The sequence below is a fragment of the Trachurus trachurus genome (assembly GCF_905171665.1).
Source record: "Trachurus trachurus genome assembly, chromosome: 5".
In the NCBI taxonomy this organism is placed as follows: Eukaryota; Metazoa; Chordata; class Actinopteri; order Carangiformes; family Carangidae; genus Trachurus; species Trachurus trachurus.
The window spans coordinates 31,372,125-31,387,388 of record NC_139896.1 but is presented as its reverse complement, the minus strand read 5'-3'; the positions used below and the strand labels follow the sequence as shown (position 1 = coordinate 31,387,388).

At 42.4% G+C, this 15,264-nt stretch overlaps 1 protein-coding gene across 1 annotated transcript; it reads left to right on the top strand.

Moving 5' to 3' along the window:
* Positions 1-3,897: 3,897 nt before the first annotated feature.
* On the top strand, positions 3,898-14,876 carry slc6a1b (solute carrier family 6 member 1b; the record flags this gene model as incomplete). Its single annotated transcript, XM_083972339.1, has 14 exons — positions 3,898-4,138; positions 4,439-4,570; positions 4,843-4,943; positions 5,473-5,582; positions 6,050-6,182; positions 7,067-7,201; positions 8,074-8,177; positions 8,715-8,839; positions 9,106-9,218; positions 9,508-9,639; positions 11,465-11,567; positions 11,671-11,771; positions 12,841-13,008; positions 14,763-14,876. 14 exons carry the CDS (start codon positions 3,898-3,900, stop codon positions 14,874-14,876), a joined length of 1,812 nt encoding a protein of 603 aa, XP_083828465.1.
* Between the last annotated feature and the right edge of the window lie 388 nt (positions 14,877-15,264).

The window sequence follows — 15,264 nt, the reverse complement described above, 5'->3', positions numbered from 1 at the left end:
AATATTGTAAATGCAAGCATGTTAATGTGCTGACACTGGCATTCAACACAATGTATCACTGTGGCCCACACACACACAGCCACCAGGATGGCTGCAGACTGTATATTAATCCATGTGCAGACCTTTCACTTTGTCAATATATAATATTTATTTTAGATTTAAATATATCCTGCTCAAATGCTAGCAGTCTAAGAGGTGCATGTGGATTGCCTTTGCTGACAGTCATTACACTGATTTATGCACTGTATTTATGCATCCGTCATCATTATTACTGTCACCATCATCATCTGCATCACCATTTTGTCTTTCTCACATGAGCGATAATCTGTTCTACGGTTTCAGAGCATCGTTTTTGTCCCCTACGTCTGAGCGGTGGAACTGACAGGGGGACAGCTGTCTGCCTGTGTGTTTGCCTGTACTCTACTCTCTATTACTACCACCTCCTTCTGTAATTACAAGCTCCACTGCACACAGGCTCACCATCAGGTGGGGCCAGGGCCACAAGCACAGCACCACCAGCTCTCATCAGTGTGGCATTCTGAACCCCCCCCCCCCCCCCCTTCACCCCACCCCGTGTGAGAGCTGCAGGCCAACAGGAGGCTTTTTGCACATCAGAGGTGCCACAGCCCGAGGGCCAATCAGCCAGTTGGGATTAGAAATGCTAAATTTTGTTTTGTATCATTAGAAGGTTAGCTCACCCCTCATTGGTTCACCATCTGGGCATACTTTCCTTGGCTCTCAGTGCTGCGGCTCTTCAGTTGTACTGCATCAGCGCTGCACAGCCTACAGCAAGCAAGGCGAACGGAGACAAAAAAGATGGAGGGGAAAGAATTGGGAAGATGATCGTGGGGTTGGAAAAGAGGGGGTGAAGGGCAAAGGAAGTAAGGCCAGCGAGGAATAGGAAAGGTGAAAGGTGGGGGGAAACGGAAATGGAAGAATGTTTCATCTAATTGCATATAACATCACCTTGAATAATAAACCAAGCTGCATTGGCACCAAAATATACAGTATAAGTCACAATAAGGTGTCACCTGCCAGCTTTATGACAGAGAACAAGACTTTTCATCTGCCAGACATCTGTCACTCCCAAACCAGATGAAGATTTTTTTTTTTTTTTTTTTTTTTACATTGGTTTAATCTTTACTCATTGTCACGACTCAAACTTTATCTGTTAAACCCTGCGAGAGCCTAATCTCCCACCGAGACCCTAATAATTTATCTCGATGTGGGAGTTAAAGTCTGCGTTAAGACTGCTCATTTGGGATGTTCCACAAGGGTATTTCATTTTGGAAGACAGCGGGCTAAGAAGATTATAAGCACAGTTTTCAATTTATCTCACACACCCTGACTCCCTTTATTGGCTGGGACACTCTTATCATGTTTTGCCAGGAGCTGGAGCAGCCATTGGCATCTTCCGCTATATCTGCTACTTTGGAGTGGCTGCATTTGATGTGACATTACTTATGTTGGCCTTTTTTTCCACACAAGATGTTTCTCATTAGTTACCCAATGTATTTATTATTATTATTGGATGGAGGGAACTTTGGGAAATGAAACCAGTGAACAAGTGTGGGTTAAGAGTTTTTAAGTTTTATTCACGGCAACTTGACGGGAGTCATCTTTAGAAATGACTTCCATCCAAGGCAAATAACCCATAGCAGTCTTTATTATGCATCAACTAGTCCTTGAGTGAGTCAGAAGGGGAGAGAGGGGGATAGATAGAAAGAGAAAGAGAGAGAGCGGGGGAGAGGGAGAGAGAGAGAAGTTGCTGATGTAAAAAAAAAAAAAAAAAAATCTGCAGGAGTAAGGATATAAAACCTTGAGACAAGAGGATGCTCCTCTCTCAAACCCGCTGCCATCTCAGTGGTGGAAATGTTGCAGTTGGGGAGGGTCGACTTTGAGGTGACATTGACGCTGTGTAGATGAGAGTGAGGATCCTGCGCTCCATGTTACGTCCCTGCTCGCTCCAGCTCAGACGGCGGCAGCTCCTTTCCCCGTCTTCTCTCCCCTCCTCTCTTTCAGCACCACTCCTTTAAGGACAGCACCTCGCTCTCTCAAAGACGCATTAGTCCACCATCCTCTTCCCCTCCTCAGGATCATATATACTTCGGTCGTCGGATTGCACAATTTTCACGCTGGTTTTATTCCGTCAAAGTCCGAGGAAGTAACTTTTTTTTTAAGGAAATTGGGGTTTTTTTCCCATTGGGAGAACAACCTGGCAAAGAAAAGGATTTTATTGTAAGTATTCGTTTACGCATTAAAATTTAAACTAGCGGGTGACTGGTGATTGCCGACATACAGTAGTTATTACAAGTGAAGACCGCTGAGGAATTTGGCTGAGACCGTGCAGATGCGCTGAATCTGGCAGAGCGCGCGGATGTGCCGCTGCGCTTCACTTGAGGGCGACGCAGACTTATCTAATGAGACTCGTTTGGCGGGTTTGATCCTTCAGTCCTGCAACGACGTGTTTCAAAATGTTACAATTGTAAATGTGTGATCTTTACGTGTGTGTGAGAGAGTGAGTGTGTGTGTGTAAGTGTGCGCGCGCGTCTGTGGTGGTGATGTGCACCCATTATTCTTTGTTCACTGAATGTCAGTTTGCCATGAGGTTGTGTCTCTTTGGAACAAAATGAATGTGGGATATTTGCGACAGACTATTTATAAGACAAATTTCACGAGTATATAAAAGAAAAAAGATTCAATACACAACTGTGGAGGCAATCACGCTGCTGCCTCATATTTTCTCCTCACAATTACGCACGCGAGGTGATGGACAGCGGTGAGAGCGCGCGCACTCCGTGTTTCATCCGCTCGTTGCATTTGAGAGGTTGTTTATTTTTTTGCATTTTTAAAGTTAAAATAAATTCTAATAAATAAAGCACAATTTAAATGTTGAATTATTTTATTAAATAATCTGTGCATCTACCTTTTCTATTCAATAGTAACTGATTAGGAGGTGAAATCAAAATAAAAACTTAAGTCTGCCGTGTAGATATTCGATGTAAATGCCAGTGCAGGCTGTAAACTCCAGTGAGTTATTGGCCTCTCCAGGTGATTCATTAGACATGATCGTCGCGTCTTGACTCCTAAATGTGTTTAATTGCTCTGCTCTTGTACCCGAGCAGTGGGAAGTGGGCGATTGAATTTAGAGCGCAATGAATCATGGACAAGAGCAGCCTCTAAATTTCTGCTAACATGCATTCACTCCAGGCTATTCAAAGTGACTCTTATTGCATGAGAAGTCTTTATTTGATTCCGTGGGGTTCATGGATCGAGGGGCATGATTGTTTTCCCCCCCTTCACCCCCTGAAGAAATGTCATACAATTAAAATGAATGAATTATTAATTATATCGTCCAGATACGACGTGGTTTTGCAGGACAGACCACTATAATGTCACAATTTCACCACATTTTTAATTTTCAAATTAAAATTTGTATTTTTGCTTTTGCTTCCAAAAATCAGATAATTATTCTGTTGATGAGGAAAAGGTTCTTCTACTTTCTGAATTGGAAAGTGAGTGACAGATTTTTTTTTTCTGCATTACGCAAATGAATTACTCATTATTCAGACATTATCTAAAATAAGTACATTTGGATGAGGTGCATGTAAAATAGTATCTTATTGAGAGCTTGTGGTTTTATTTGTATGTACATTTTTGACTCTATACTTGTTTATTTGTATTTCCAGGGTCACTGGACCGCTGCTGAGGTGCCTCTGCTGCTGCCCCTAATCACTCACTGCCCCCGATTATTCGCCTTCACTCGGCTGTTGTCTGGGAGCTGGGCGCACAGGACGGAGAAACTGCTGTCTGTCAGTCTGTCTGTCAGTCTTCCTGGGCCGGTGCTGAAACCCCCTCCTCTATACTGGTCAGGACTATCCGACACGCGCTGTGACCATGGCCACCAACGGGACCAAAGCCACGGACGGACACGTCTTAACGGAGACCGTGAATGACGCGCCTAGCACCACGCCAAACGACAAACCCAAAACCTTGGTGGTGAAAGTGCAGAAGAAGGAGCTACCCGAGAGAGAAACGTGGGGTGGAAAATTTGACTTTCTTCTGTCTTGTGTCGGATACGCAATCGGACTCGGGAATGTCTGGAGATTTCCTTATTTATGTGGAAAAAACGGAGGAGGTAATCAGGAATTCTTGGCATTTTTCCATACATCCACACACCAAAAAGGAGTGCAAAGGTCCCGACATCAAAACCTGCCAGTTTGCACCCGGAGGTTTTTAACTGAAATAAATCTTTAGTGTATTTGCCCCCACATCGTAGCCATGCGTAATTGCGCACGAGCGAGAGCCGCGCGATGATCTGGGCTCAGTGCGCAACCATATGCTCCTTTTGCCAAATATCTCATCCGGATTATGTTGAATGTTAATAGTTTGTGGTTTACCTTCACTTATGCACCTTTACGTCTCACCTCTCATTCAGGGGCCTTCTTGATTCCCTACTTTTTGACCCTCATATTTGCTGGCATGCCTCTGTTCTTGCTGGAGACGGCGCTCGGTCAGTACACTTCTATTGGAGGGCTTGGAGTGTGGAAACTGGCCCCCATGTTCAAAGGTAAAAAAACAAACAAACAAAAAAACACTTGCGCTTTCCTGTTGATTGTTGTATACAATGGCAGCTCCGTGAAGGCCACATTCAGTAACAGACAACGGGAAATGTTTTTTTTCTCTCTCTTTTGAGATTGTTACGTAATAATGGGGGGGGGTATCCCTCATTAAACAGACACATTTGAAAAAAAAATCTTAAATATGACATTGTTCTTGCTTTATTTTAAGCTACATTTCAACAGAATTTAACATCATGCCTGTACTCTCCCATTGTTTCAGGTGTGGGTCTGGCTGCTGCTGTTCTCTCCTTCTGGCTCAATATCTATTACATTGTAATCATTTCCTGGGCTATTTACTATCTGTACAATTCCTTCACTGCTGTGAGTATTTCATATTTATATTCTTGCTGTTTCCTCAATGAATCACACAATCAGTGTGCCCTGAAATAGGACCTGAACGCCATTTCAAAATCTAAGAGGGGGGAATCCCTGAGTAGTCTGGATTGTTTTCCTCAAAACATCTCACACAGAGGCCCTTTAAATCAGAACAAAGCACAGGTTGTATTTTTACATAGTAAACCTTTTAGTTATGTGGCAGCTTGTATTTGCCAGCAGCTCTTATATAACAGGACACAGGCCTTAACAGAGTATGACATTTATTACTTCCTTTCCCACATAATTAGCGCCTTACACAAGGTATTGATAAATGCATTTGGCGATGAGGCATTCACTCCTCTGAGAAAAGCATGAAATCACAATGTCCCGAATGAGTATCATGGTCTTGGCTGCTCGACAGCCACAGAGAATGGGACTCGGCGGTGGGAGAGTGGTCCAAGTAAAGAGAGCTGTCTGTGTGATTTTTTCTTCTTCTTCTTCTTCTTCTTCTTTTTCCCCCCTCTTTAATTTTCAGGATCTGCCATGGCAGACTTGTGGCAATCCCTGGAACACAGACCGCTGCTACACCAACTACTCCATCCCAGACACCAGGAACCTCACCAGTGCTGTGGTGGAGTTCTGGGAGTAAGCTGGACATAAGAGTCTTTTTTAGATCACAAGGCTGCTGCTCTGGTGTGAACAGTTTAGCTACATGGAAAGGTCATCTCCCTTAGCGTGTAAAATGAAGGGTCAGATAAGGGGTCAGAGTCTGATAGGGCGATTTGCATGTAGACTGTGGCCATCCTTTAATATCTAGGTCAGGATATCACTACCACAGAAAACATGCACATGAAATAAATGGCCTCAAACAAGAAAAAAAAAAAAAACATTTTATGAGCGAAAGAAAATTGCGTGCATGCAAGCATGACTTCCCCTAACTGTCTTTGCCTTAAAAAGCTTTAGGGGTGAGAAAAGAAAGGCGTGGAACGGCTCTTTGTGAATATCCAGACACGTGTATGCATATTTGTGCATGCACCCATGCGTGCTGCATGTATGAGATCAAGGCTGCATTTGTGCGTTGAAGTAAGACCACTTTACTCCTTCCCCTGCAGACGTAACATGCACCAGCTGACCGATGGTCTGGAGAAGCCCGGGGAGATCAGGGTCCCACTGGCTATCACACTCGCTATTGCATGGGTGCTCGTCTATTTCTGTATCTGGAAGGGAGTCAGCTGGACTGGCAAAGTAAGTAGAAGGAGAAGACAAAGGCAGAAAGAAAAAGTGAATGGAAAAAAACGAAATGTGTGAGTGCTGTGGTTTGGATTTGCATCATTTCACTTGTAGGATCCTTCAATGAGTCTGCAGAGTCACTGCTCAAGGTCATAGAACTGGTAAAATGAAATGTTGGATTATTGTTCAAATAAAGAGATTTGTGATTACATAACTTTACTTAAACCGTATTAGCCAGTTTTAGTTTTAGTTTCCTATGAGCATATAGATTTATCTTACATTTTTACATCAAGACACAACATTTTTATAGTTTAATAAGGGTTATTGCCATAAAACCCACTACAGAACATGAAAACGACTTCTCAAATTAAACAGTCCAAGGTCATCCAGTGCACTATAATATTTGACATGCAATTGCCCTTTAATCCTACCTGAGCACCTACAGTACGATGCAATACAAAGGCCCAGAATTAGCTGCTGCACTGTGTCATGCCCTGTGCAGTAGCTACTTAATTGTAAAATATGAAATATATTTTGCTTTGATTTCTGATCATTTCTGTTTATGTGAAGTATAAATGTGTATAAAGGATTTCCAGACTGTTGTTGCAGTATCAGTGGCCCACTCTGCTGGTGCACGTCGTACTCACTATAGATTTTTATCACGAATGATCCGAAATGTGGAAAAGGAGAGAAACAGCGCACTGGCAGTGTGCTGAACCCAACCGCTCTGGGGTCATGTTGCCTCAGGGGGATTGGCTGACTAGGTCACTGTGCTGTACTGTGGCGATGGCGCCACATTAACACCGCTCAGTGTCGAGTTGAACAACTTCACACTTTTCACTTGTCTCGTTACTCATGTGAGATTAAACGTCGTGGCTTTGTTACTGTGTGTCCTACAGGTGGTGTACTTCTCAGCCACGTACCCTTACTTCATGCTCTTCATCCTGTTTTGTCGCGGCATCAGTCTGCCAGGTGCAATGGATGGGATCCTCTTCTACATCACACCAGACTTTGAAAAACTTAAGCAGTCTGAGGTAAGCTCTCTCACTGCTTCACCTGCTCTCTCTCTCACTCTGCAGGCCCATTTGCTTTTCTTCAGGAACACATAAAGATCAGATTAAAGGTGGCTGCAGAGATTAAAATGAGCCCAACTTGAAATAATTTCGGCTTTTTGGGGGGCAAAGTTGCATAAAATTTTCACAGGTCACTGTAATAATATTGAATTGGTATTTAACATTGTGTAGTTAATACTGTTTGCAATGCATATGTGCAGAGCATAAACTTATAGAAATTGATTCTGAACAAGTGCACAATAAACACTGCTGGGTTATGTAAGAATCACGGTTAACTACATAAGCAGCAAATAGCAGAAAGGATGTCCACGAGTACACAGCCTTTAAAAAAAAAAAATCCAATTATCTTCCAAACATTTTCCCTTGAGCAGTGGTGCAACAAGCTTCTAAAACGTTGGAATTATCAACTGTCTCTTTAAGTCTGCAATGTTTACTGTCTTAAATAGCTTTTGGTAGGTTGGGGTGAATCCATGTCTAATTCTATGAATACATGACTTAGCTGCATTACCAAAGTTTAAAAAAAACACATGAGATGAGGCCAGATCAAGGTTGGATTATGTGCAGGGATGACTGTGAATGAGATCACAACCTAAGACAGCACACAGGTGTAACAATTCTCTGCAACAATCCTCAGTTTGTGCCGTCTCATCACAGGCTGTGCACGTCTGGAGATCAGTCCAACCAATAAACCAGGTTCAGAATTAGGTCATACTGTATCAACCAATATGATAAAATGATTTTTACAAGTGTCTCTGTGCAGAATCATCCATCTATGCTCAAGCTTGTGTCTGTGCCCAGTTCTTTTACCGTCCTCTCTAATCTCTGTGTGCCAGGTGTGGCTGGACGCTGCCACTCAGATCTTCTTTTCTTACGGGCTGGGATTAGGCTCTTTGATCGCTCTTGGCAGCTACAATACGTTCAACAACAACGTATACAGGTAGGTGATTCATTTACCACATGATGTACCTGTGAAGAGGAGATTTTACTCTTGAAAATCTGTCCAGACTCATGTTTTATCCTGTTTTTTAAAAGATGACTGTGCAATTGTCTCTTCCTATTATTTTTGGTTTCCTGGCAACATAGCATCTGCTGTAACATCTATTTGGGGACTATTTGAGTGTCCAGCTTTATGAGTTTAATTATTTTGTCTTGACCCCCCTCCCTCCCCCTTTAGACTCGTTTTACCCCTTTTAGTTTGGCTCAACCAGTGTCACATTGTGAGGTGTTCACTGGTCAACGGCCCAACTACAGTAAACACATTTAAGGCTCCAACTTTGAAACTGCCGGAGCTCACTGCCATTTTAGAAGAACAGGTCAATATAAATGTATTCAGCTGCTGTGCTGCCGCTGGATGCAAAATGGCTCTCCACCGTCCCTCCACCCCCCTCGCGCCTCCCGACAATGTGTGACGGGTTGATAAGGAATTGATATAGGCGTGACAATGGCTGCCTTGTGCTTTGTCTCTCCCCTACAGAGATTCTGTCATTGTCTGCTGCATCAACTCCTTCACCAGCATGTTCGCCGGCTTTGTCATCTTCTCCATCGTGGGATTCATGGCCAATGTAACAAAGAGACCCATCGCTGATGTGGCAGCCTCAGGTAATTGCAATCAATGTTGAAACCCGATAGTGACAATAGGCACAGGCCAAAATATATTCGCAATTGTGCAGAAACTATCCCTTGATTTTGCTAGATGTGTTATTTGCTCAGTGATTTTTGTAAAACTCTCTGGCCTTTGTAAATACTCCAGCTGAACTCTCAGCACATTTTTAGGTGAACTAAACTTATTTAAAAGTCATTTATAAATTCTTATATAAGTGATCTCTTACCAGTGTCCCATTCTAAAAACATTTGTCCTTCATCAGGACCTGGCTTGGCGTTTTTGGCTTATCCTGAGGCCGTCACGCAGCTGCCTATCTCCCCCCTATGGGCTATCCTGTTTTTCTCCATGCTGCTGATGCTGGGAATCGACAGCCAGGTAAAGATATGATATTTTCACGTGAAGATTTTCCACAAATATGTCAAAATGTTAAGCGCCATGTTTAAGGCCTGGGTGCTAATGCTTCTGGTTGGATACCTTTAAAATATGTCATTATCATAGCAACCCCTCAGTATAACTACAATGTAATTTTGTTTCATTATTACCCTTTTTATTCATGTAAGAGCTAATCCTAAAAATCATCTAATGTTTATTGTTTACAGTACATCATGACATGTACTGTATATTACATAATCATGGTTTCATCATGACTCTGCAATCTCTCCAGTTCTGCACCGTGGAAGGCTTCATCACTGCTCTGGTTGATGAGTTCCCTCTTGTTCTCCGAAAACGCAGAGAGCTCTTCATCGCAGGCGTCTGCCTTGTTTCTTACATTATCGGACTGTCCAACATCACACAGGTACAAACTTCTTTTTTGCTTGATCATTTGTCTCAGATACAACAAAGTTAGAGAGTTGAAGAGCGCTCACAGCATCGTCATCATTTGATTTGCTGATGAGGCTTGTGTTTATATATCTTGGTTTAGTCATGCTTTTTTGAAATATTGGCACAATCTAGTACAAATACTCTTTAGTCAATTAATCAGATGATATTCTTCATATACTTTTCATGTCTTACAAAGCATTACAGTAGTTTGTTCATATTTCACATTGCTTTGGGAATTAACCTGCAAGACCAAAGGTCAAGGGGTCAGTCTACCTCTGAGAGTGTAGTTTCAAGCCAAATTGTAACAGGTCATTTAGCCATGAAACAGATCCTCAGCCATGGTCACATTTCGCTTATTTTCCTGCTAGCTGCTGGGCCAAAAAACAGTTTGTCCATCCAGGTGTTTAACACTTTGGTCCATAACAAGATGCTTCTGACCTATAGGTGATATTGCCATAGAGTTCCTTTTACTCTCCTTACAGTAATTCTTGGTGATCTGACAGTGCTATCTGTTTTTCCAGAAAATTTGATGAACATATTCAATGTCCACAGAGCATAACTCCCAATGCTGTTGGTGGCTTTCTATCAGCACTGATATCAGACCAGAACCTCTACTTATTCCCAACTGTTCACAGCAATGTGAAAAGCAGAATGACATGAAATTTACTTAACACGTCCTTTTCTTTTTTGTGTGCTCCCTTAGATTTCAGTCATAATTGGGTCAAACTATCACCATTCCAAAACTTGCAGATGTTTCCAAGATAACAAAACCCTTTTTTTTTTAAATGAGCCCACTGCTTTTGCTTAAGTGCCAGCCTCAGGACGAGATTCAAACTTCTAGACTCATGCTGGGTACAGCTCGACCAACATCAAAATAGTTATTATGTAGTACGTCTCTCTTTCCAATCCTTAAGTCTATTCTTTTTATTATTCAAAGCCAAGATAGAATTGTCTGGTGCAGGAAGGACGAAACGATACGAATAGATACATTACGCTGCTAATAAAAATCAACACTAAATGAAAAGTCTGTACAGGGGCTTTAACTTTTTGGTCCTAGCTCTGTTGAAACTTATTTATTTCAAGCTATGACCAAACATATTCAAACAAGAGACAATTAGATATTTTTGTCATTATTTCCTTAAGTTTATGATATCAAACAGGTACATAATCTACAGCACCAGGTTTATGGCAATCTGAAGAAACTAAAACTCAGCAAAAAGTAGCTTCTGTGTCTCTGCTCGGGAGCTAAAAAAATGATGAAATGACTGCAGGCCAAGGTCAGGCTTGCCTATGACACTTGAAGGCTCTGCATTGTCCCTCTACTTCTGCCACACTGGATTCCCATCATGCAACATGCAGAGCCCTGTTGGAGCGAGGCAGTTACCCTAATCGCTGCTGCGGGCAGTGTGAAAGTGTATCTAGGTTCACAGAGTATAGCAGTGGACGCAGGACCTGCAGCAGGTCGCTTTAGGCTGATACCTGTGTTCATATGATTGTGGACAGACATGCAGTGTTTTTGAGATGTTTCATCTACGCTGGTCCTGTCTGCACGGCACCATCACAGTAACGCTGTTTCCACATGGAAGCCTTAGCACCAATTCTGTCCTCACCAATGAGACGTCACTAACACGAACCAGTCGCAGCCGCTGGTGCTCTCGCCCTCAATGTTATTCCACTTGACCGGTTTGGTACTGTCCTGTACGTTCAGTGCTATAATTGCTTCTTTTTATATTTTGTCTCCCTTCTCCTTCATCTGTCTTGTTTGTCTTCTTTTGTTTTCCTCGTCTGTCTCCCCACAGGGCGGACTCTACGTGTTCAAGCTATTCGACTACTACTCAGCCAGTGGGATGTGCCTGCTCTTCCTGGTCTTCTTCGAGTGCATCTCAATTTCATGGTTCTATGGTGAGCCACAATTACGTCTTCTTTATCTTAACACTTTGTAACTGTGGACTATATCTTTATTTACACGGCAACAATGCTCACTTTGCTTTCTCTCTGGTTCCAGGTGCAGATAAATTCTATGACAACATTGAGGAAATGGTTGGCCACAGGCCCTGTCTGTGGTGGAAGGCCTGCTGGGTTGTTTTCACTCCACTCATTGTGGCTGTAAGTGTTATTTGCAGGCATTATGAAGGATTTAACTAACAATGTAGAGAGAAAATAACTCCACATCAAACCATGTCATTGTTTCCCTGTCACTTGATCTTGATGGCCAAGTGCACACACTCTAAAAAGTTGACTTAAAGGAGAATTCCGGTCATTTTCTAAATAACGCTCTACAGCTCTAGGTCCCAGAGTGCGACCATAGGAAAAGATCTGAGAAAAATCTGTGCAGCCTGGACCTAGCTCTCCTCCTGCTAGCTGCGCTACACTGCAGTTAAACAGTGAAGTAATGGGGGCAGTTCTTCTAACCACAACTTTGGCCTCTATATAATGCTCAAAATATCACTACACATGCTTTGCAACATCCACCAGCTCCTTACCATACAACACTGACTGTGCACAACTCTGTTAATATGAGAAAGCAGTGCTAACTGTGTGTTTTTAGCACGTACCTCTGTTTACTCTAGCTTCCAGGGTAGACCTTACTAGTTGACTGTCGAGCTCGGGACTGTTTCCATATCAACAAAGACAAAAATGCATGGAAAACATGGATTTAGGAGGAAAAAAATGATTTTGGATGGGAAAAAAGCATCAATATGAATATAACAGATTTTTTCCCATCCAAAATCATTTTTTCCTTGCATCTTTGTCTTTGTTGATATGGAAACAGTCCCGAGCTCGACAGTAAGGAACTGGTGGATGTTGCAAAGCATCTGTAGTGATATTTTGAGCATTAGAAGCCAAAGTCGCAGTTAGAAGAACTGCCCCCATTACTTCACTGTTTAACTGCAGTGTAGCGCAGCTAGCAGGAGGAGAGCTAGGTCCGGGCTGCACATATTTTTCTAAGATTTTTTCCTGTGGTCGCACTGGGGGACCTAGAGCTGTAGAGCATTACTTAGAAAATGACCGGAATTCTCCTTTAATGTGGTCAAACATCTTTTAAATCTAAAGACCTAATAACCTAGATCTCAGAATTTGAAATCCAAGATGTCTAAACAAGTGGTTCATGTGCATTGATGATAATAACAACAATGAAGGTGAGATCTGATTCTCTTGTCTCTGTGGCGTGCAGGGAGTCTTCTTGTTCAGTGCTGTGCAGATGGTTCCACTCACCTTGGGTGACTACGTGTTCCCAGCCTGGGGTCAGGGGGTCGGCTGGTGCATGGCCCTGTCCTCCATGTTGCTCATCCCTGGCTACATGGTCTACATGTTCCTCACACTCAAAGGCACATACAAAGAGGTGAGATCAATGTGGACTCTTGTCTAATAATCAAAATCAACAGCTACAAACTCTTCCAGTAAACACTGCACAAAATTTTGTTGGGTTCCTTGTAAAGAGTAAACAAATGCTTACCACAAATATAAAAAGATACAAGCGTTATACACGTACACTTGGTTGGTGTATTGCGGATATGTAGCCACAGATTTCACAGAACATATGCATCACTGCACCCACCTCTTAGCATTTCACACATCTATTAGCCGAGTTGAATTTTAATCTGCAGTCAGCAGCGAGGCAGGCTCACTGTTAAGAGTTTCAAGTGGATTACTTGGTATGCAAGATTTTTTTTTTTTTTTCTTCTCAAAAATACTATTACATATTGGATGGCAGACCAATCCAACACAGGAGCACAGTGGTGTATTTAGAGGGCGCTGATGTGGTGTGTGGATAATGTAATATAAATGCGATACACAAGCCCTGAGGATTTTACAGAAGAGATCGGTTTGAACCGCAGCGAGAAGCTCGAATTAACATTTCGGGTTACTTTGTGGATATTTTTTGACTTTAATATGTTTACTGGAATATACTGATCCAGAGTTTATATCATCTCCACTTACATTAACAGTATTGACGTATGGTCGGTGATGGAAGTAGCACCAGATATGTAATTTAGCAGCTTCACACTGGATGTGAAAATGTGTCGGCTTTGCCCAACGTGATTTTGTTCTGTGCAATAAAACTGCACTGAGGCGTTGTGATTCAATGGTTTCGTAATGAGCAAACACGCAGGCATGCTGGGTAAAGATGTGATAAAGGCCATGAAGAGTAGAGCGCTGATAAAAGGATTAGTAAAATAGAGTTTCTAATTAGTTCTCTTAAACAAGTTTAGATCCCATTTTTGTTAAAACAACTACTGAGTTCTCAGTGAATTGCTTTGATTTGCATGCAGCAGAATCGTGCGCTGCCTTTTTTATTGATCCGACGATCCTAATCAATGGCTGATAATACCTTTTCCGGCAAGCCATTTACATCAAGAGCTTTTTGATTTGCACTCATCCACAATGCTCAGTATAATAAACCTTACATCTATACGGCCCCTGGTGACAGATATAGCTTCATAGCCACCACTGACAGAATAAATGGGCCATAATTGCAGACGGTGCAGCAGAGGCTGTGAGAGGCGATGTGCAGGTGTCAGATCCTGCAGTAACAGCTGATGGCTGATTGTCTAATTGTAGCAATCAGCCGGCTGATTAGTGCTCTGCACCCAGGCTGACGCTTAGCTTCACAAACTCTCCGTGTAAATGCCTTCCATGCACACAGAGCCCGGCCCGACACAAACGCAGAGTTGAGAACATTAAGGAAATTTACCAAGTTTGAAATGTTTTGATTTCGATGTGCGGGCTCACTAACTTTGGGCCCACGAAACATCTGTCAGTGTCATAAATAATGGCTTTTATTTTTCCTTATCAGCCATATTGCAAGCTGTGCTGTTCAATATAGCCTTACATCACTTGTGGGTGAATCTATAAATGTCATTGTGTCATGTAGAAGGATGTTTACAGTGTTTAGAGCCTGAGGCGATGCATTCATCAAGCTCACAGCTGTGTGGCTGGTGTGTTTTGTTTCAGCTTATGGGTCGGATCACAAACTTTGTCATGTACCATGTGTAGGGATGAAAACAGCTGCAGTGGTTTATTGGAAGTGCATTTTCAGCCGTGTGGTAATCAGAGGTCTCACCGTTCCCCTTTATTGTCCGTCTCCCCTCTCAGCGTCTGCGGATGATGATCAAGCCTGTGATACTGGCGAAGGCTCAGGAAAACGGCCCGGACCAGCAGACAGAAAACCAGAACCAGAACCCTGCTAACGAGGAAGCCTACATCTAGAAACCTCTGCCTGTGTCTGTCCCTCGACAGCCAGACTGGCGCTCTGTTACAGAAGAAACGTAATCAAGGTTGGGAACGACCACCAGACTTCCATGTCTGCTTTTCTTCACCTACCTCCTGGGGACACGTGAGACCAACCTGATTACACAGTTATTTTTAGGGGTTTTTCTGTTTGTTTATTTGTATAATACAGAGTTATAAAACTTAAAAAGGAAAAACAAACTACCCAGCAAAGTTGTTGTGATATTATGAATTTCATTATGCAAAAAACGTTAGTCTCTTTAGAAAAGGAAACGTGACTTAGGAAATTACTGTATATTGAATATATAATTTAAATTTGGAGGCCCACGTCGATTCAATAGTAGGTATTGTGCTACTTTGAAGATAC